Here is a 24,428-nt window from a genome sequence, read left to right as displayed (position 1 = left end):
TACCTCTCCTACCTCGCTTTTAACAATACAATACCGTTTCAAAGCAGCTTCATATGTAACAAACAGGAAAATTATTTACCGCTGTGAACAAAGCAGCACTTCACTTATGGCAAAATGAAAAGAAAAAATAGCATATAAACTTTTCTGAAGACAGTAAGTTCCCCTTAAACATGCATTCATATAAACAAAGGGGCCTAAATAAAACAGAATTTGTGTATCGTTACATATTTGAATCGATTTTCCCACATAATTCCCACAAATGGGGTTTTCTCCATGCAAACTTCTTTCTGTGTAATCATAACTTAACATGCAGATATTGAGTCACATTAAAGGAATAGTTTAGACAAAAATAAAAATAATTGCTGTAATTTTACTCCCCTTTGGGCCATCCAAGATCAGGATGAGTTTGTTTCTTCATCAGATTTGGAGGAATGTAGCATTGTATCAGGGTCTCACCAATAGACCCTCAGCAGTGAATGGGTGCCGTCAGAACGAGAGTCCGTCAGGGAACATCTGGAGAAGACAAAAGATGAAACAAATCCAAGATTAAGTCTATAATCCATAATAACACTTCCTCCACTGAAAAAGTGTTCTGGTCTGAATCAGGAGAGAAATCTGCACAGATCAAGCAGCGTTTAAACAGATCTAGACAAATGTGTGTCTGCTTTTTTTCAATTTGAGAGACAACAGCAGATGCACTTTTTCACTGGTTAAAATTTTACAAACATCTTGATGGACTTATTTCAGCTTTTTGTGCTGTGGATTATTGAGATGTTTTTTTAATCAGACTCTCATTCTGACGGCACCCATTCACTGCAGAGCAAGCGATGCAATGCTACATTTCTCCAAATCTGACGATTTTATTTTTTTTGTGATCTACTCCTGTAATCTTATGTTAACATATATAATGTGCATGTTAAAGTTGCATGGCTGTGCTTTCAATCCACAAGGCAATTTTCATGTGCATAGTTAATAAAAGATGATTCAGTGATGGGGAATTATTTTTTTAATAAGCAACACTATCAGCAGCACAATCATGATTTCATGTTCTGTGCATGCATTTATTCAAAGAATTTAGTCAAAGGGTCAAAATTATTTTCAGGCCACAGCTGCTGTTGAAACCTCTTAATTCGCACTAAACCCAGAACATTCCTTGAAATTAATGGAAAAGAGGGACTGTGTCCAATAACTGTTTCTGGCTGCCTTTTAAAGTCAGCTCTAGGATTTGGGAGGCAGGTAAAATCCTGATGGCTGTAGATTAGAAAAGGGCCAGATCCGGCGTTCCCATTGTCAGGGAAGCGGAGGGAATGGGATTCTTCAGCTGCCTGGCTGTGACTTCAAAGCGAAGCTGGGAGTTATTAAAGCTCTCTGATAGCCCGGATCTGGGGGAAGGGCGGAAGGACGGACAGAGACAGACGGGCGAGTATCCCGAGGGTTTTCCTGGTGTGGAGCTCTGAGAATTAACTCTGAAAGCCATTTGTGTTCAGTGAGCAATAATGAGCTCATTAGCTGCTGTCAGATGTTTTCTTAAAGAGGTCATATGATGCTGCTAAATAGAACATTATTTTGTGTTTTTGGTGTAATGCAATGTGTTTATGCCTGATTACGGTTAAAAAACACATTATTTTCCAAGTAATGTATATTATTGTTGCTCCTCTATCCCCCGGCTTTCTGAAACACGTCTAATTTTACAAAGCTCGGTGTGCTCTGATTGGTCAGTTACGCAGAGCGTTGTGATTGGCTGAATATGTAAAGCGGAAATGTAACGGAAATGTTACGCCGCTTAACAAACTGATCAAAACTCACGTTTGAATCACCAGTGTAAATAAAACAATAAAACATAAGCTTTCTTTCTTTGGGTAAACAGTTGGGCGGGGTTATGCAAATCTTCCCACTTAGTGATGTAGACACGTGGGGGCGTGTTTATACGAGCCGTTTAGGAGGGTTTGGTTGACCCTTAACTTTTATAAAGAATATCTTTTTGGGTTTGAGACTTTAGTCTTTGCAACTTTACAGATCTTCTTTATGCACCAAGAGCTTGTGTCATTCCAAAGAGAAAGGAAACATTTAAATAGCATCATATGACCCTTTAAAAGAAACTATAGTGATACTAAAATAACACGTTTATGCAGCTTTTTCCCCTGTACAACACATCTATTAAGCTGCAAAATGTCCAAATGAGGACATTATTTAATTTTAGAGTCAAAATGTAGACCTGTTCCTCACATGAAGGTATCATACAACTTCAGAGGACTTTAAATGAAATCCTCTGTGGATGTGAATCATCTACTTTTTGTCCCTACTTATTGTATGGAAAATGACAGTTCATTAAAAGCCCTTCTTTCATGTTGCATAACGGTTTGGAACGACATGACAGATTTTCATTTTTCTCGAGCTCTTCCTGAAAGATCTGCACTTCCGAATTAAAGCACATTGAGTGAAAGGAGTGAAAAAGTTGGAGCCGCGTATGTGGTAATTACGGACTTGGACACTGAGGTGACTGTTGGCTGATCAAAGGAAACGGCGATAGGGAAAGAATGAGTTGGCTGGTTTTTAGAAAAGCGAGTTTGACGGATCATTGCAGGTGTTCGGCTCTTACCTGTATAAACACCTGGCACGGGACTAGAGAGATCTCCAGAGGTGAGATCAAAATGAGCTGCAAAAATAGCAGCCGCGGCTCAGAATGTTGTTGGAAAGCCAGACAAGAGGCCTCTCTGTGAGAAATCAGCACGGAAAGCGCTGAGCTGGAGACGTTCTTAAAGAGCCGGCCTGTGAGGCCTCAGTGTGCTTCAACACTGGAAACATCAACAGTCTGCTGCACACTGACCAAATAATGACACACGCGCTCAGTTCAACCTCTCAACGCTCCTCTCGTCTTAAACGATCCCAGGCGTGAAGCCGCTGATGCCAGCGAAGTAGGAACAATCTGATATAAATGGTGCGGGGAAACAGGAACACAGGAATTTGAACTGGTATTAATTGAAGTAAATTCCACTTGTACAAAGAATTTCAGTTGTACAAAATCAGCAATACGTATTTCAAGTATTCTGGTAAAAGATGGTCCATAAAAAACGGGGTATATTGTATAGTGAAGATAATTAATAATGTAATAATTTATGTGATAATTGTTTTTAATAATAAACAATTCATAATTAAAGAAAAAAATGTATATAAATGAAATGACAGTAAATCATAATATAAACTATAAATGAGATATGTAAATGAGGAAATATATATTAAATGTGAATAATGTTAACAATTTTATAAAATATATATGATCACTGTATGATTATATTGTAAATCATAATTTAAATGTTAAATAAATATATATATATATATATATATATATAGTGAAATTATTTAGTTAATTTATTATAATAAAAAATGAATTTGTACATAAATTAAATAATGTACAGTAAATAGCGATTTAAATTATAAAGTTTTGAAATTTCATGAATATAACATTTTTGTATTTGACTGGTGCAATTTTGTATAATGAAGTCAAGAAACTGTATAAATAATGAAATTATAATTAATTTAGAAAAATAAGTTATAATTAAAAATGTAATTATATATAAATGAAATGATGTACAATAAATCATATTAATTATAAATAAATTATGAAATGTCAGAATTCATATATATATATTTTTTCTATATGTATAATTATATAAATGTAATACTTAAAATATAAGTATAATTTATATATATACATTTTATAAATGTATAAGTATATGCATTTGTATAAATATACAGAATTTGTAAATCATTTTTAACATTGATTATTTACATCACTTTTCTCATATATCTCATATTTTACGTGTATGAACATTCTTTAGGTTGATGCAATTGAGGCGGTTTCATTTAAAGTGGCTGAAATATTTTAAAGCAACTTTTTGGATCTCTACTAGATCCTGAAGTTGTTTGGTTTGTGCTTATTTTTAAACACGGTCAAGCTAAGCTAAAATATAATCATAATTTGCCAAAACGTGGTGGGAATAGACTTAGAAAACTCGAAAAACTAAAAGTGAGGGTGACATCATCCCTCAGATATAACAGGCCCTGATGGATGACTTCAGACTTTATCATCCCAGCGGCAAAACCTGTAAATATGAGGGTGTTTCTTGATAGCCAGTGAAAGTGGGCTCGTTCTGTTCTCTCAAGTTTGCTCTCAGAAATCTGATTTCTCACCTCAGCAGAGCTGTGTATTTTCTTGTTTTAGTTGGGCTTGTTCAAACTCTGGCATCTCCTCCTCACATGTTCGCTTTGAATCAGCGGTATTTGCTTTGGCAGCGTGTTGTGGATATCTGGCCTGTTTAAGAGTGTCACATTCAATGACATCTTTCTCCTTCTGCTTTTCTCATGTTCTCCGACTTTTGGAGAAACACCACTGTCTTGATGGAGCTGAACTGTGCTATTGGCCCAATGTTGCACCTTCGTTTAATAGCCGACATTCTCCTGGTCGAAACTGCTGTGGTGGTTTCGAGGAAAACTAAGAAGTGCTCGAATGGTGTTCAGGGTTTTGAGCCTTCATCTCTGAATGAGAAGCATGTGGCAGCCATCCAGAACAGCAGGGTCTTTCAGCGTGGCCCCTGCAGACATCTGTTCCTGGTTTGTACTGCAGAAATCCTCGAGCTCCCCGTGGGGCGACCGGGGGCCGATAAGGGCTTGTTTTTCTGAAGGCTTTGAGGTGGGGCGCGATGAAGGCTGTTGTTTTGGGGGGATAGGGAGTGGTCAGTAGATGTGGCACTGACAGGCTAGTTTTATTCTCTTTTTCTTTATTCCAGACTGATGGTCTTTAACAAATGCGTAGCAACACCCTATGAACACGTTTTTATGAGCCCATTGCATAAACTTACAGACTGCATTCGGTCTCAGTTGTGCTGTCTGGTTTTAAATGGAAGCTTGTTATCGTGACTTTTTACCAGTTCTGACATTTTTTTTCACAATTCTAAGTTTATATCTCACAATTGTAAGAAAATATTTATTGTGAGACATAAAGTCAGGATTGCGAGATCAAGTCAGAAGTATGAGATATGAAGTCAGGATTGCGAGATCATGTCAGAAGTATGAGATATAAAGTCAGGATTGCGAGATCAAGTCAGAATTATGAGATATGAAGTCAGGATTGCGAGATCAAGTCAGAATTATGAGATATGAAGTCAGGATTGCGAGATCAAGTCAGAAGTATGAGATATGAAGTCAGGATTGTGAGATCATGTCGGAATTATGAGATATAAAGTCAGGATTGCGAGATCAAGTCGGAATTATGAGATATGAAGTCAGGATTGCGAGATCAAGTCGGAATTATGAGATATAAAGTCAGGATTGTGAGATCAAGTCAGAAGTATGAGATATGAAGTCAGGATTGCGAGATCAAGTCAGAAGTATGAGATATAAAGTCAGGATTGCGAGATCAAATCGGAATTATGAGATACGAAGTCAAGATTGCGAGATCAAGTCAGAAGTATGAGATATGAAGTCAGGATTGCGAGATCAAGTCAGAATTATGAGATATAAAGTCAGGATTGCGAGATCAAGTCAGAAGTATGAGATATAAAGTCAGGATTGCGAGATCAAGTCAGAAGTATGAGATATAAAGTAGGGATTGCGAGATCAAGTCGGAATTATGAGATATAAAGTCAGGATTGCGAGATCAAGTCGGAAGTATGAGATATGAAGTCAGGATTGCGAGATCAAGTCAGAAGTATGAGATATAAAGTCAGGATTGCGAGATCAAGTCAGAATTATGAGATTTGAAGTCAGGATTGCGAGATCAAGTCGGAATTATGAGATATAAAGTCAGGATTGCGAGATCAAATCGGAAGTACGAGATATAAAGTCAGGATTGCGAGATCAAATCGGAATTATGAGATATAAAGTCAGGATTGCGAGATCAAGTCGGAATTATGAGATATAAAGTCAAGATTGCGAGATCAAATCGGAATTATGAGATATAAAGTCAGGATTGCGAGATCAAATCGGAATTATGAGATATAAAGTCAGGATTTCGAGATCAAGTCGGAATTATGAGATATAAAGTCAGGATTGCGAGATCAAGTCGGAATTATTAGATATGAAGTCAGGATTGCGAGATCAAGTCAGAATTATGAGATATAAAGTCAGGATTGTGAGATCAAATCAGAATTATGAGATATAAAGTCAAGATTGCGAGATCAAGTCAGAAGTATGAGATACAAAGTCAGGATTGCAAGATCAAGTCAGAATTATGAGATATAAAGTCAGGATTGCGAGATCAAGTCAGAAGTATGAGATATAAAGTCAGGATTGCGAGAGCAAGTCAGAATTATGAGATATGAAGTCAGGATTGCGAGATCAAGTCAGAATTATGAGATATAAAGTCAGGATTGCGAGATCAAGTCGGAATTATGAGATATAAAGTCAGGATTGCGAGATCAAGTCAGAAGTATGAGATATAAAGTCAGGATTGCGAGATCAAGTCGGAATTATGAGATATAAAGTCAGGATTGCGAGATCAAATCGGAATTATGAGATATGAAGTCAAGATTGCGAGATCAAGTCAGAAGTATGAGATATAAAGTCAGGATTGCGATATGAAGAACTGTGATATACAAAGTCAAGATTGTGAGATTAAGTCAGAATTATGAGATACAGTCAGGATTGCAAAATAAACTTAGAATTGCAAGAGGAAGTCAGAATTGTGATATACAAAGTCATAATTATGAGATAAAGTCTGGTTTGCAATATAAAGTCAGAACTGTGAGATATAAAGTCAGAATCACAAGATATAAACATGTAAATTCTGCGAAAAAAGTAAAATATTGCAGGATATAAAATCTGAATTTTACATTTGCAAGATTTAAAACCGGCAGTTCTGACAAGTTGAAATTATGTCAGTTCAGACCTTTATATCGCACAGTTAATTTTTTTGTTCTTTCAGAATTTATGAGTTTTCAGAATTTATCTTGCAATTTTGACTCGATAAATAAAGGCCTTTTTGTTAAATTGAGCCAGAAATCACATTAGAAAACGGATTGTAAACATAGCTATTGATGTATGATCAACAGTGATGATGTCATCATAATAATATTTATTACGTAATATTTGCATACTTAATTGTGATCAATCATCTTTCTTACCTCTTTGCATACTGAATTTGTGTAGTTGCCAAAATGTTGCTAAATTAGGTCAATTCAATATGCAAATAGACAAAATAGTGACTCAGCATGCAAATTAAAGAATTGTATCATCATTGTTGTTAAAAGCGTGTTATTTATTTGTGTTTGAGCATGAGAACTTTTACACTGCATGAGCGAGATCTTTTTCTTTCTCCTCCTCCCCGCTTCCTCCTCTCACTTTTCATGGCCCTTGTTTCATGGAAAAAGACATTTGAACACTGCAGGCGGATTGTATGTTTATTTATTCGAAGATATTTATGCTGGGAAAGACGCTTTGAAGGTGTTTGCTTACGTTCCCCGGTTTCCTTGTCTAAGCATTCTTTCTGAGCGGGTTGAGTGTTCATGGCTTCAAAGATACTGAGGTGCCATCAGGAGATGACTGTTTGATCTCCTCCAGATGCCAATAACGTTGCCTTTTCCTTATTCTGGGCTTTTGACGTGCAATTATTCATAATTAGGCAGTTAAGCGTTTTCAAGCTGTGTTTAAAGTCAACATAAAGTCAGAATTGAGTCTATGTACTTTCACATTCTTGGTTTTATTGCCGACTATTAATCAGTGCACATTCTACTTATCTTTTAACAGATTGTCATGAATGCTGCAGGGTTTTTTTTTTAATGTTTTATTTGGAAAGCGCTGTGTTTTGGCATTTTATCTTGACTTTAAAGGAATAGCTCACTCAGAAATTAACATTTGCCAAAAAGATGTAGATGAGTTTGTTTCTGCATCAGATTTGGAGAAATGTAGCATTGCATCATTTTCTCACCAATGGATCCTCTGCAGTGAATGGGTGCCGTCAGAATGAATAATCCTCAATAATCCATAGTAACACTTCTTCCAGTGAAAAAGTGCATCTCCTGTTGTCTCTCACATCAAAATCCAACCACATATATGTTTTGGCTTGTAAACGGTGCTTGATCTGTGCAGATTCCTCTCCTGATTCAGACCAGAACACTTTTTCACGTTATTAAGGATTATATACTTTTATTACAGTAAAAAACGTCTTGATGGATTTGTTTCAGCTTTTGTCTTCTCCATGTTAACTGATGGACTGGAATGCTGTGGATTACTGTGATGTTTTTATCAGACTCTCATTCTGACGGCACCCATTCACTGCAGAGCAAGTGAAGCAATGCTACATTTCTCCAAATCTGATGAGGAAACAAACTCATCCTAATCTTGGACGGCCTACGCCGAATGAGTGAATGGAAATGGAGCGCTTGTGGTGGATGTTATGGCAGCCGTTTACTTTGCGTCGCTTACAGGAGAAGGAAAGAAAATACTCCTGTGCGGTGACTTTTTCTGCTGGATGGCAGTCAGCGTTTGATCTCGTGCAGCTCTAGGCCAAGGCAAACAGCAGGAGACGCCGAGGTTATTGCATTTTCGTGTGTAAGGTATGTTTCCATATAAACCGCTGCAGAAAACGTATCCAAACTGACATTTTGCAAGCCTTAGCACAGTCTGGGGAATATTTGATTTATTTATTTAGCACTGTGGTTTGTATTAATTGAATACCTGTGTTTTAATTAGTTGTTTCATGACGAGGCATTTGGAAAAACTTTGCAATCAAAGTTAAAATGTTTGTTGACCAAATATCACAGTACGAGTCATTTTATATCAGAATAGTTATTTTACGGGATGTTTATAGAAACAACGGATTGTGTGTGAATTAAGCAATAGTTATTTTTGCATAATGCAACGAATGAAAATCTTTTTTATTTGGAAAAACTCAGAAGATGAGATTATTCACAATACAAATATGATGAGTCTGACATTAGTGTAAAAATAGCTTCAGATGATGAAACACTTGAGTTCAAAACAATCAAACTAATATTATAAAGCAGTGTATAACATATTTTTATATTTTTTTTTCAATGCATGCATGTTTCTCTCAGATTGATATTTCTGCTTTTGTTCAGCTGATTGCTTTAGATTTCCGAAATATATATAAATGTATATAATATATAAATAAAAATAAAAACACTTTATTTAATGATAGTTATAATAAATACATATGTCAACTTATTTATATATTTATATAAATATTTAAAATAAATGCAATTAATTAATACAATTGTTATAAATATATTAAAATATACAAATATGTAAAATATATAATATAAATATATGTTTATGAATATTTATATTAAATATTTATATAACAAATATTAATATAAACATTAATCAATGTTAATATATTTTAAAAACATTATATTTAATACTTAATTTAATAATATTAATAATAAATACATATGTCCACTTATTTATATATTTATATAAATATTTAAAATAAATGCAATTAATTAATAAAATTGTTATAAATATATTAAAATATAAAAATATGTAAAATATATAATATAAATATATGTTTATGAATATTTATATTAAATATTTATATAACAAATATTAATATAAACATTAATCAATGTTAATATATTTTAAAAACAGTATGTTTAATACTTAATTTAATAATATTAATAATAAATACATATGTACACTTATTTACATATATAAATAAATGTATTAAAATAATTAAATAATTATATATTTATATGTTGCACTTTCTATATATATATATATATATATATATATATATATATATGAAGAATTTAAATTATAGAAATAATAATAATAATAATAATAATAATGTGTGTGTATATGTATGTATGTTAGGTTAGGGTTTATTTAAATATTCATATTATGTTTATATATTAAGTTTAAACTGGTCTAACCAATATTATAAAGCAGAATCTCAGACCATCACCCAAACTCTTAATAAGTATGAAAGTGAGTAATAATGTGCTTTGTAGTTTTTCCGTCAGTTTTCCTGCTGTGTTTTGCGATGCATATTGTTCGTAAGTCTCTGCAATTGATATTTCTGCTTGTGGTATGTTACGGGGGATTATAAACGCTGTTATTCTGAATGTTTGATCACAGAAAAGCCTGTGTTTCTTTGCTCAGGTGCTGCAAACAGACACTCGGGCTCGTAAATCTGATAATTCGAACTCTAACCGTGTCGCTTTCAGACGTGGTGTATCAGTGTTTGCTTATGTAATAATGCCTCAAAGAGATTCCTTTTGTGAAAGCCTCAGAAACCTCATCCTTTCTCCACATTCCCCCAGACGGACGGCCACAGACAGACACCCGAAACCCAGCTTCCTGTCTGAGCCTTAAACAAACACCGAGCCAGAAACAAACGACACGAATCTTGTGCATTTTCACACAATGCATCTCTTTCTTTAGTGTTCATTTAGTCCGTTTTTTAATTAAGTCTTAGTCCTGTGTCCTTTTTTAGTTAATAGCATGTTTAGTCAACCTGTCCTGTTTTTGTTTTAGTTGATTAAAAGCTCATTTCAGGCAGTCAGTGCATTTGTTGTTTGTTCATTAGTCTGGTAATTTAAATGAACTTGGATTAAAAGATCTAAAAAAGATTTGGGACTAAAATAGCACTCGTGTTATATTGCACTTATTTCTCATGTGATATCTTTACTATTTTAATGGAGTTAAATAATAGATGCCCCAGCCAAGTTTAAGTCCAATGTCTGGACCAATGTCCAATGTCGGCTTTTATACCATTGATTGGACAAACAAAATCAACAAAAAACTGCATTATTTGCATGTGCTTTAAAGCCTTGCCTGTTAAACATTTAATTTGTGTGCTGTTCTGAAATGCTGTCCTTAAAACCGTTGAGAGAAAAAACAGATGCGTGCCTGTACTGAATATTATATGCATGTAGCTCTTATGCTGTGTTCACACCAAGCGCGAATATAGTGTCTGGCGCGAATGATTTCAATTTTAAGTCAATGCAAAGGCGCGTTTATGTGCGTCTGGAGGTCTCGCGGCGCGAACGAGGCGTTTAGTGCGGTGCGGAAGACGCGATTTCGCCTCATTCGCGCATCTAGTTTGTGCGAATGACGCGAATTGACGCTGGAATTGAGCGTTTCGCGCGACACGCGTGTTAGGCGCGAATGGTGCTTTTGTGCATTTAAGTGTTTGACGCGAATTCGCGTCTGCCGCCCGAGTTGAAAATTTTTAACTTTGGCGGATACATGATGACGGAGCTCCCGTCTTTATAAATAAACCGCATATTTGAGTTTAAAACAACTACATTCTCACCTGAAATACTTTTAAAACTACATTTCATTACACGATGACAGTAATATTTTGAAAATTATCCGAATAAAATGGCGGTCGAAAATGCTGCGTGAACTCAGCTAGCAGAAGCCCCCCCATGACGCGAATTTGCGTTTTTTGCGAAGTTAATTTAACGCGCGAATGAAGCGAATGATCTCAAAATGTTCAAGCGGCAAACTAGACGCGAATTTGACACTCTGTTCACGTTTGGTGTGAACACAGCATTAAAGTGACAGCAGTCTAATTGTATTAACCATGTTGCCGCTTGTCATTAAAGGGAAAGTTCACCCAAAAATGTGAAGTCTGTCATTATTTACTCACTCTCATGTTGTCCCAAACCTGTATTCATTTCTTTCTTGTTCTGAACGCAAATTTTTATTTTATTTTCTGTAACCAAACAGTTGCTGGTCCCCTTTAACTTTGATAGAAGGAAACAAAATACTATGGACGTCAATGGGGACCAGAAACTGATTCTTCAAAATAACTTTTATGTTCAACACAAGAAACTCTTTCAGGTTTAAAATAAATTGAGCGTGAGTAAATTATTAATTTTCAGAAGTTTGGACTTGATTAAAGAGAGAGAACCTGTACTACGTCTATAAATGTATATTGATTGTCATAGAATTGATGTATCATGATATTTTTGGTATCGTGAGCCGTGTATCGTATCGTATCGTATTGTATCATGAGGGTCCCTGTGAAATTACATGTTTGTCAATGTTTTCAGATCATCAGTGCTTTTATTTTGCCTGCGTTGAAGATTAATTAAACACAACTCAGAAAATATATTCTTCTTTTTTTTTTTTTTTGTTGATGCAAATATAGAGAAGTTAAGTTTTGTTAATACTAAATTGTAGTCTCAGTTGTCCTCTTCAATATTTAATGCTGATATAGTCACAATTAGTGTGTGATGTTCTCAGTGTCGTCTAGTCTCAATCATTGGCAAAAAAAGGTTTGTCTTTGTTAACAGGATTAACGAGTAAGGCTGCTTGAAGCTTGCACATTGCTGCATTCAGAAACGACACACTTTTGTGAAGTGTTGAAGTTGGAGGCGTTCAGAAACGGTGAGAACTGGATATTCCTGTGACATAAGAAAAGCAGGAGTGAATGGAAGCAGATTTCTCTCCCCGTTCTGGACCTCTAGCTCGCACATGTGTAGGTATCGCTATTATTCAAGCCATAAAACTACACGGCCACATCTGAAAGTGGTTAGCTGTCGAAACTCACCGGCGGCTTCAAAGCGCGGGGTTGGGGCTGCAGTCGGAGCAGAATTCCTCTCGGATCGGGAATAGCTGCCGAATGGGCCTTTGTTAGTTTGGACGCACTCGCTCCATCAAAAGCCACTTCCAGATGTGGCTCCACCGCAAGAATCAAATGTTTAAATCATTATCTTTCACGAGGCATTTTGGGATTGAAGCAGTCCTGTGTTTTAAGAGAAGCTCTCGGGTTGGTCTTTGAAATTTAGGCACTAACAAAATGTGATTTGACTGTTTATGAAGCACAGACACCATAAACCATAGCTGTCGGTGTTGTGGGGTAATTCGTGAAGTAACTAGCGACTTGTTAGCATTTTGCAGTATGGAGAGTTGGGAAATGAGATTGATTTCAATGAGTCTGTGTGTTTGGGTTTCCTTCATTTGACTGCTATTTGAAATGATTTTAGGATTCTCAAAAAAACAGATTCACTGATTCATTTGATTCGCTGCTCAGATGAATCTGCATTTTTTTTTTTGTTTATTGATGTACGACTATCAAATAGTCACTCGTTTTTTTATCTGAATTGTTTAATACTGTTGGTCACTTTAAATGAGAATGTAAATCGATTGCCTTTATGTCATATCAATATATGTGTATTAATGTATATGTGTATAAATAAATATCTAATAATATATTTAATTACATAATATAATAATAAATAATTAATTATTGTGTATATATAGATGTATTTATAGAAATATACTATAAATATAAAATAAAATTAATGCATGTATATTTACATTTTATATATATTGATTTATAATTATATGAATGTAAATGCATGTGTATAAATATTTTATTTTGTAATATATATGCGATCATGTAATATAAAAACAAAATCAACATAATAATAATAATATAATAATAAATGTATGTAAATATATAAATAATATAATAATAAATACGTATGTACATAATAACATTTTATTAAATGAGCATAAATATATGTAAATGTATAAATAAATGTATTATATTATTGTTAAAAAGAAAAAAAAAATATATATATATTTATATATATATATATATATATATATATTTTTTTTTTTTTTTATATTATATATATATATACAATAAATATATAATGATAAATGTGTGTGCTTACATATATATATATATATATATATATATATATATATATATATATATATATATATATATATATATATATATATATATATATATATATATATATAGTTTTTTTTTTAAAGATATATTTACATATATTAGTGGCTTGTATTGTAGCTACTGTCAGTATCTTGACTGTAGATGAATTAGAGACTGGAGCTGGTTTTTCAGTCGATTACAGTCTGTTGTGGTTCTCAGAACAGCACAGACTCTTTTCTGAAGAAACGTGGGCATCTCTTCACGAGACGAGGACTGGATGAGGGTTTGAACGGCCTGAAAGACGCCACTGTTTCGATTTCTATCCTGAAAACAAACGGTTTCTCTTTTCTCTCAGTGACTTCCTCCACAGGCAGCGTGACTTCAAACGTCTGTCTGCTGTTTCACGCGCTGTTGACCTGCAGAAATAAACATCAAACTCCTCCTTTACTGATTCAGACGGATATTTAACCCTGCGCCTGTCTGAAGTAGACAGGTCATATGGAGGGAGCGTTGTGTTCACGCTGTGTTGTTTCAGAGGCGTTTAGAAACCCAAGATGCAGTAAACTTGACCTTGTTCAGTCTCCAGAGACGTGTGGAGGTGTTTTTCAGGACGCACTCCACATCTTCTCCTGTGTGTTGATAGGGGTCTGTCTGATGGTATCAGTCCTGTATCAGCACGTCTGAACTCTTCACCTCGTTCTCATTCTCCAGGTTTACATGTTTGGGAAGTGCTCGGTTTTCCTGTTTCTCCTCATCATTGTTTCTGTGCCAGCTCTATCCAGTGGTTTCTTAAAAGTCTCTCTGTCTGTTACAGCTCTTGATGCTTTAATGGTGAAGTGTGCAGTTGTGTATATATATCTTATATATATATATATATATATATATATATGTAAATCATTCAACGGTAAAAATTTAATATACTCCCATGTCAAATTTTTACATTTTATTTTCAGAATTTCAATGACGAACTCCAAAGCATCCACATTGGAGGATGTACATATTAGATTTAGTTTGTTAATTATTTGTATAATTATAAATCATTCAGTGGTGAAAATATATATCAACATAGTTAAATATGAAGTATTTTGTGTCTGTAATGTATTTTGGATGCTTATTGAAGTGTGGCATCATTAGCTTAGCAATGTTTTACTGTCAAATTGTGTTGAAATTGATGGTGAGTTGACTTTATTCTGTTTTAATCAGCAGTGTTTGGAGGTCGTCTGTGTTTGCTGTAGACAGCTGGGTTTAGTCTAGATTTTGTCACGGTCTTGCGTTTCATAGTAAATATCTCTGGAACGGGGCGGTGGAGAACAGGGAAGGTGGAGACCTTTGATCTTTGTGTGTCTGGGCTCCTCAGGGTCTCCCGAGCGCAGCTGAGATCAGATCATTATCTGTATTTTTGACTAGGGTCCGGTAAAAATATACAGTTTTCTTTAGACATTTACCTGACGAGCAGAAATGTGTAAGATAAGACTTCTTTTCAGAGAATACATCTGAATTTTTTTATTTTGTTTTATTATTTTATTTTTTACAAAATGTATTTATTATCATGTATTTTAATTTTATAATTTTTATTTATTTATTAATTTAATTATTTTTTTATTTTACATTTTATATTTAATCGTATGTATTATTTATTTCATTTTAATCATTTTTTATCGGTTTTATTGTTTCACTTTATTTTAATTTTTGATTTCATTTATTACTTTATTATTTATTTCTTTTTTTACTTTATTATTTTATTTATTATTTATTGTGAATCTGTTTATATGGATGATTCATTCCAGTGAACTGGGTTAAAAAAAGATTCTCTGATTGATTTGAATCTCTGTATTTTCTGTATTTAAATATTTTGTTACATTTTGCTATCACATGCATTTTGTGCCAGTTAAATGCAGTTTTGATTGCAAAAAAACATATTTTTAAAACATTACTTGATTGATACATATTTAAAATTTTTTAGTTTATTATAGTTAACTGCAGTTTGACTTGTAGGTTAAGTTCCAGTAAAGTACATGAATAATTTATGGACAAGCTGAACCTTTGCCTTATTATTTTATTTTTGTTATTATATATATATATATATATATATATATATATATATATATATATATATATATATATATATATATATATATATATTTTTTTTTTTAATATGTTATTTTGTTGCATTTATTTTTAATTTGTTGTTGTATTTTATTTGTAATTTTTTTTAATTTTAATTTTATTTCTTTTGGTGAATCAGTTGAACTGAGCCGGCTTAAAGATTCATTGATTCATGTGTTTTGTTCAGTTATGCTCTTCACTGTATTTTAAGTGTAATGTCATTGCCAGTTATTGTTGTAACACACTAGAGTTTCAGAGTAGCTTCCTGCCACTGATCTTCATAAACAGGTGATGGATGAGATGAACCTTCACCTTAGTGTTATCAGGAAGCCACCGCAACAATGAGATGTATCTACATCCACAGTCTCTTCTTCATGACCTCTGTTTATATTCCTGCGGTTTCATCGTGTTGATCCGTCCGTCCGTGTGCGGTTAACACCAGGGGTCCGTTGGCTCCACTCCCATCTCCAGACGCCTTCACTTCCCGCGGAGGAGCATGGGTGTATTTTTAGGAGCGGGTCACAGTTGACCTGCCAGTGACCCCTGGCCGATGTCACAGGCGTGAGGAACTTCACGTCTTGGATTTGAGCCTGTTTCTTTGTGTGTGTGTTAAAGAGATGAGGCAATAGAGAGATAACACTCGTATGTCAGACACTCTCCAGAACGGATACGGGTCAAGCTCTTAAAGGGCTTTTAATCTGCGGTGCGATCAGACGCCATGCGGTTGGATCTTATGATTAAGGTGGCACAATTTCTGAACTCCAGACTCTTTCATTAGATGTTGTGTAGGTGTAGAATACATTTTACTGGCCAAAATTATGAATGAAGTACTAGTGTACTGGATATAGTGACTTTGGAACATGCAACACATAGTGGAAAGTTGCATGCTACTATTTCATGTTTAAACCCTCCATTATGTTTAAAGATGCATTTGTTCATCAAAGTAAAATTGCATTTCACAGTTGTTCCGCCATATATATCTTCTTCTGTTGAATTTTCAGATTTCACTTAAAAATGCATCAGATTATGGAAGTAAAATGTGTTGAAGGCACTTCATGTTGGTTCATGGAAGACTAATTCCCCCCAAAAATCATTCTTTGGTAAATCATAATTATGACATTTGAGTTCAAATTATGAGATAAAAAGTAATTCTGAAATTAAAAATCATGTCAGATACAGTAATTAAACTTTTGTCCTAATTATCACTTAAGCCGCGTTTCCACCGCAGGAACTTTACCCAGGAACTAGGGACTTGGTCCGGTACTTGGTGTGTTTCCACCGCAGGAACCAGGAACTAAATAAAAGTTCCGGGTAAAAAAATGCCCCCCAGAAAGTCCCTGCTGGCGAGGTGGTACTTTTTTAAAGTTCAGGAACTTTCGGGGGCGGGACACCATTTATTCGGATCAACATTTTCAAAATATTACTGTTATTGTGTCATGAAATGTAATTTTAAAAGTATTTCAGGCGAGAATGTAGTTGTTTGAAACTCAAATCTATGGTTTATTTATAAAGACAGCGCCTATTTAAAAATGTGTTTCGCCGATCTCTGAGACGGTGAGCTCCACTCGATCAGCGGGAGCTCAGTCCTCATGTATCCACAGAGAGCAGCCTCTCCTGGGATAGACCTTCTGATATGTGCCGCTGGCTCTGATGTGTCTTTAGTGGTTAAACATAAAATATAATTCAGCTGCGGGGTAAATCTAACAGGTTTTCTTTGGTCTGTATTCAATTTATCTATATGTTAAAATGAAAATAAAAAGGCAAGTCTATATAATATTTCTTTCATTGTAATGGCTGTATATAACGTTACAATAATCCCTGAACTAAGTACATTTCTACAGCTGTTATTATGTTTAAATGAAAATGAAAGGAGGCAGTGGTATTTTATATCCTATTTCGTTTTATTGTAAATATACTGAGGGGAAAATTGCAGTAGCCAAAGCGATCTGAGTTCACGCAGCATTGGTTGAATTCAACCACCATTTATTCGGATAATTTTCAAATATTACTGTTATTGTGTCATGAAATGTAATTTTAAAAGTATTTCAGGCGAGAAGTAGTTGTTTAAAACTCAAATCTATGGTTTATTTATAAAGACAGTGCCTATTTAAAAAATGTGTTTCGCCGATCTCGTAGACGGTGAGCTCCACTCGTTCAGCGGGAGCTCAGTCCTCATGTATCCGCAGAGAGCAGCCTCATCTCGGGACAGATCTTCTGATATGTGCCGCTGGCTCTGATGTGTCTTCAGTGGTTAAACATAAAATATAATTCAGCTGCGGGGTAAATCTAACAGGTTTTCTTTGGTCTATATTCAATTTATCTATATGTTAAAATGAAAATAAAAAAGGCAAATTTATATAATATTTCGTTTCATTGTAATGGCTGCATATACACATTTCCCTGAACTAAGTACATTTCTGCAGCTGTTATTATGCTTAAATGAAAACGAAAGGAGGCAGTGGTATTTGATATCATATTTCGTTTTATTGTAAATATACAGTAAGGAAAATTGCAGTAGCCATGACGAGCTGACTGAAGTTATCAAGTACGCTGCTGTTTATAGATTTACCGGACTTGCGTCGTCGCGGATATCACACTCCTGAGACGAATCAACTACCGAGGATGCACGTCCAAAATCAGCATACTTTTTTTTATTTTATTTTTTATCAGCGGTACTTTGTATTGAGAAACGCGCGCAGACCTACGTCACCAGTCTATTTGCCTAATCTACCCGGTACTTTACACCGCGGTGGAAACACAGAAAGCAACAGGTCTGGGGGGAAAAAAGTTCCTGGGAAAAAAAGTTCCTGGTACAAATGTTCCGGGTTATTTCGGTGGAAACGCGGCATTAGTCTCATCATTTTGACTTTGTTATACTTACGACTTTTTATGTCAAAACTATGACTCGTATGACTTTTGGTTGCATTATTATGACTTTTTTTTCAACTTTTAATGTCATAATTAGAGATTACGAGATTATGTCATACTAAGTCATAATTATGAGATATAAAAAGTTTACTTCTATGTCATAACTATGACATATAATAATAATGACTTTGTATCATAATTATGACTTTAATGACAATTATGACTTTTTCTCTAATTATTTTTTGTTCCAATTGTTAATTATGATTTTCACATCATAATTATGACATTACTTTTTAATATCATATTTTCAACTTTTTATCTCAAAGTTATGACTTAGTTTGTCATGAAGATAGTGTGTCAACATATGACTGAGTCATAATTATGAGATAAATTTGGAATCATATAAAAAGTTAAACAGGAGGTCAAAATTATGGCGTACATAATTATGAGATAATTACGACTAACTTTTGTCATAATTAGGGTTTTGTATCTCATAATTCTGACTTTGCAACATTATTATGACTTAGTATCTCAGTTTTTCAACTTTTAATATCATAATTCAATTATTGAATAAATACTTTTCGACTTTTTGTCACAACTTACATTTTATCTCATAATTATTACTTAGAATATCATAATTTTGACTTGTCATATTTACTTTTTTATATCATACTTTAAACTCTTTATCCAATAACTGTCTGTTTTTATTGATTTATCAAAGCATGGTTCCACATTTAGAGAAGAAGCCAATGTGATTTTCAAGTAAAAATACAACCAGTTACGTTTTATTAATTTTTTTAAATAACTCGAGCAATGTAGTTGTTTGACGTTCTAGAATAACTAAGCTGGATTTACTCAATTTAAACCACACCGTCTCACTGAACTCCGTGTCTTGTGCTCATACTAACCTTTAAATATTACACACAAACCACACTGAAAGTCTGAGAAAGTGTTCTGCAGCTCCCATTTAAGAGCGGCCCGTAAAAGCTGTTTGAGAGGTGCTGCTGAGGTTCAAGTGTGCGGCACATTTGCGGTCCCAGGATGAGGAGGGGCTGCTCATAAAGACATCTGCTAGAGGTTTCAGAGAGGCTCTCTGGAGGATTTCGGGATTTAGAGAGAATGCCTTGTACTGTAGGGCTAGGAGTCAGTTAGCTAGCTGTGTGTAAGTGGCTCAGAAACAGCCGAATGTATTTAGAAAACGATGTAAAAATGAAATCGTGTGAACATAAACCACTCTGGATTCACTTGATTTTCTCTGGACAAGACTGACTGCAACGAGACAAAAACCAGGGAACTAGTGAGATATTTTCAGTGAAACAATTGATGCATGCAGATTGGGATCAGCAAATGCCTTTTATGTGCATTTGTGTGCAAGTGTTTGTCATAATATTGATAATGCCATTATTATCTCATAATTACGTCTGAGTATCTTGTAATTGTGACCTCAACTTTTTATCTTATGTGACTTTGGATCTCATAGTCATGACTTCGTATTTTAATAATCTTAGCCTTTTATGTCATAATTGTGACTTTTTACCTCATAACTATGATTTAGTATGTCATAAATTTGACTTTTATCTCATAGTTGTCACTTAGTGTCTTAGTAAGTTGCTTTTTATCTCATAATTGCTCAAAGCTATAGTAACCGATCTGAATGCGCTCACGGATTCGGTAACATCTGTGAGGAAATGTGCGATTTTACCAGGACTTATTTAACTTTTACAACAACGACAAACAGTTTTGGTTCACTGCAAAACTCAGACAGCTACGTCAGGCCAAAGAAGATGACTAGAGGAGTGAGGACAGAGTCTTCTCCAAAACCGACCAAAGACACTGATCAGAGTGGCTAAGAGGAACTACTCCGAAAATCAGAGAAGATCAGAGTTTCATGCCAATGACCCTGCATCAGTTTAGAAAGGACATCACCAATTACAATTACCTGTCTGACAGATAGGCAACAGCTAGTGAGACTGGGGAAATTCATGCCAAACAGCTGTGCACTGTCAGTATTGGCGCCCCCCAGGGATATGTGCTCTCCCCGCTGCTCTTTTCCCTTTACACACATGAATGCACCTCTGAAGAGCTGCCGAATTTCACAGACCACTCTACAGTCATCATCCTCATCCAGAACAGAGATGAGTCTACTTACAGAAAGAAGGTTAATTTATTTTTGCAACTGTTTTATTAAATTAAGTGCTAAAACCAGAGATTGTGAGTAAATGACAAGTAATTCCTCGTGAATCCGAACACCAGAAGCGTTCGGCCTGTAGCTCGTTTGATGAAATGAGTCTAATTTTCTCCAGCAGTGTTACACTTTCAGAGGAAGCAGATAAGCGCAGGAATGGACGAGCTGAAATAGTCGATCGGGTCGTCGGTATTCCAGTAGGGCCGTGGCTGAGATTAGCGAATGGGAGCTTTGGACAAGTCTAGGAGATTTTCTGTGATTTACAGGCCTGGGGAACTTCAAACGTCTGGCCGAGCCTCTGACGCAGATGAGCGAAGAAACTCGCTTCACAGCTGTTGTTCCTGATGCCTCTGAAGCGCTTCATGTCCTGCCAAGAAAACACTGTGCCTCTGCCTCACATCTGACCTCAGGGTGAAAAGTCTCCCGGCTCTGGAGTAAAAGCCCTTCGGCCATCTGTGGCACACTGGTGCTGTGTTATTCATCAGCACGCTCCCCGAAACAAAGCACATCAATGAAATGGAACTTAGAGATGCGTGCATAACTTATTTTTAATATAGTCTCTGAATGCTTAGCTTTTTCTTTTTGTGATTTTGTATGCATGCTTAAATGCTACAAATGAGCAATTTTGCAATAGTCGTCGTCTTTTGTTTTTTTGACCAATCTGACTGATTCTAGGAAGTGCGAGTCTCCTGTGTATTCTTTGTTAGCTAGAAGCCAAGACCAAAGCAGAGATTACAACATTAGTGAGATACTGTGGATGCTTCGGCACAGAGCTGACCGCTGGATCTGAGCACGTTAATGAGATTGTGTCAGGGACGTTATTGTCCGACTCTCACTACACAGCCAGATGTACTTCAACTACTGTCTTTCACACACTGGCAACACATTCATACACTACTGTTCGGAAGTTTGGGGTTAACTAAGTTTAGTGTTCCTGTAGCTCAAGTGGTAGAGCATTGCGTAAACAAGCGCAAGGTTGGGGGTTCGATTCCCTGGGAACACATGATTTCTTCAGTCTTCAGTGTCACATGATCATATTATTCTAATATGATGATTTACTGCTCAAGAAACATTTCTGATTATTATCAATGGTGAAAACAGAATATTTTTATGGACACTGTGACTCATTTTATTTTTCATGGTTCACAGATAAATAGAAAATTTTAAAGAACAGCATTAATTTGAAAATAGAAATCTGTTGTAACAACATAAATGCCACTTTTGATGCATTGAATGCGTCCCTGCTGAATCAGTGTTCATTTCTTACTATTTTAGACATTTGAAGCCACTCTGTAAGAAGCAGACAATAAAGAAACCAGGGCCGTTTTTTCCCCAGCTGTGGATTGGAACCAGCTCTCTCTTAATGAAGCATATGGCCCACACATTGCTGCTTAAAAAGGGCCTCAGTGGGTAATGGCATTATGGGTAAAATACCATGTGTTAGTCTTTAAAATGCAGAGGGCGGTCAGATCTGCAATGCATCTGTTGTGCTGGGTGGTAATGAGTTCACAGACATGTGACTTTAAAGAAGGCGGATCCGTTTGAAATCGATACAGCTAATTGGATTCTAGAAAACATGTTTGGACCCGCCTCTCGGAGCTTCTCATTGGTCGATTGCAGGAGTGTGTTTCAACTGTGGAATAAAAATCATGTTGAGATCTCATTTAAATTTCATATCAACTGCATTTGTTTTTTTACAAATTAAAATATATTTTAAGGGAAGTAAATTACTAATTGTTACAAGTTAAAAGTTGTTCAAATTAGTTATGTGAACGCACTAATGTTCGACATTTTGCTTTTATTCATGAAAGATGCATTAAATTGATCAGAAGTGCCAGTAAATACATTTATAACATTAAAAAGGATTTCTATGTTGAATAAATGCTGATCTTTTCAACTTTATATTAATCTGTGAATCTGGTTTCTGCAAAAATATTGCGCGGCAAAACTGTGTTCAACATTGATAATAATCAGAAATGTTTCTTGAGCAGTAAATCATCATATTTTCATGATTTCTGAAGATCATGTGACACTGAAGACTGGAGGAATGATGCTGAAAATACAGTTTTGATCACATAAATAAATTACATTTTACAATATACTCACATAGAAAACAGTTATTTGAAGTTGTAATAATATTTCACAATTTTGACGGTATTTGTAAATCTAATAAATATACCCTAGGTTAGCAGAAGAGACTTCTTTAGTAAAATCATATACGTGTGTAATCGTGAGCAGGTTGGGATTTGTACGTCGATGTGCGGTTGAGCATTTTTGTGGTCCAGACGTCAGATGATTTAGTCTGATCCTAAAGGTGTTTATGGCAGATCTCAGTCATATTTCTGGATTTGACTCGGTCTATGTGATCATTGAGCAAGAAAACCCCAAAACGTTCCTGTCAGAAAGGTACGAGAACATGATAATGTCTCAAATCATCAGAACAGCAGCCTCAGGGAAACACCAGATCTCGCCTCCTCAGTCGTTCCTCTGTTACTGAATTTTGCAGTAGATGTAATCGTATGTGACGCCGTCGTCGTTTCACGTCCCTGAGGAGGAAATGCTTCAGATGGAGGTGTTTGCTTTTCCTGTGGTTTCTGGGCTGTATATTGAACTAACATCTCCTCTTGTGTTTTTTTTTCTCTGGTTCTCCTCCAGGAGCTCAAGGACAGACAGAGTCAGGTCCAGCGCTGCCCTCTACAGGGTGAGTACAGACATCAGACACCAGACAGACCAAATAGTCAGGATTTGTGTCCTGTTTTCCAGAACAAGATATAGAAACATTATTATAAATGAGATGCATTGATTTAAAATGCAAAATGACACAAGGTTAAAATGAAAAAATGATCAAAATGAAGTGAGTTGTACTGCGATTATTAAAAAATAAAAATAAATAGAAATATATTAAATAAAAAAAGGCAAAATCAGATAGGAAAATGGCTAAAACTTAAACTAGGGTTAAAATAAAAACACAAAATGTAAAATAAAAAGTAATTCAAAATATCAAAAATAAATATATTATTTGAAAAAAAATACAATAAATAAATATACATTATATTATATACGGAAAACTGAAAATATAAAAATAAATATATATTTATATTATATACAGAAAACTGTAAATATAAAAATAAATATATATTTATATTATATACAGAAAACTGAAAATATAAAAATAAATATACTTTATATTATATACAGAAAACTGAAAACATACAAATAAATATATATTATATTACGTACAGAAAATGTTAAATATAAAAATAAATATATATATTATATTACATACAGAAAACTGAAAATATTAAAATAAATGTACTTTATATTACATACAGAAAACTGAAAATATAAAAGTAAATATATATTCTATTATATACTGAAAGTATAAAAATAAAAGCTCTCTCAAAATATTAATAAATACTACAATATTTTATAAATAATACTAAAATATTATGCTCAAAAGTGGGGTGAGGAATAATAATTTAGTTTTTCTTGAAATTAATTAAACATTTTCTGACTCCATTGGTATTTATTTGTTCTTATTTTAAGCATAAACTCACATGATTTCTGAAAACCAGACTTCATATCTTCACTATTTTGTGTCTCTGGCAAATGTAT

At 34.6% G+C, this 24,428-nt stretch overlaps 1 protein-coding gene across 1 annotated transcript in view; it reads left to right on the top strand.

Annotated features, from left to right (window-relative positions):
- LOC128030311 (protein naked cuticle homolog 2-like) overlaps positions 1-24,428 on the top strand; it is a 38,006-nt gene that overhangs the window by 5,767 nt on the left and 7,811 nt on the right. The window contains exon 4 of the mRNA XM_052617821.1: positions 23,469-23,514. Coding sequence (XP_052473781.1) covers positions 23,469-23,514 — 46 coding nt within the window. The remainder of the gene's footprint in view (positions 1-23,468; positions 23,515-24,428) is intronic.

The sequence above is a fragment of the Carassius gibelio genome, chromosome A16, assembly GCF_023724105.1.
Source record: "Carassius gibelio isolate Cgi1373 ecotype wild population from Czech Republic chromosome A16, carGib1.2-hapl.c, whole genome shotgun sequence".
In the NCBI taxonomy this organism is placed as follows: Eukaryota; Metazoa; Chordata; class Actinopteri; order Cypriniformes; family Cyprinidae; genus Carassius; species Carassius gibelio.
This window is presented reverse-complemented; position numbering and strand designations above follow the sequence as displayed.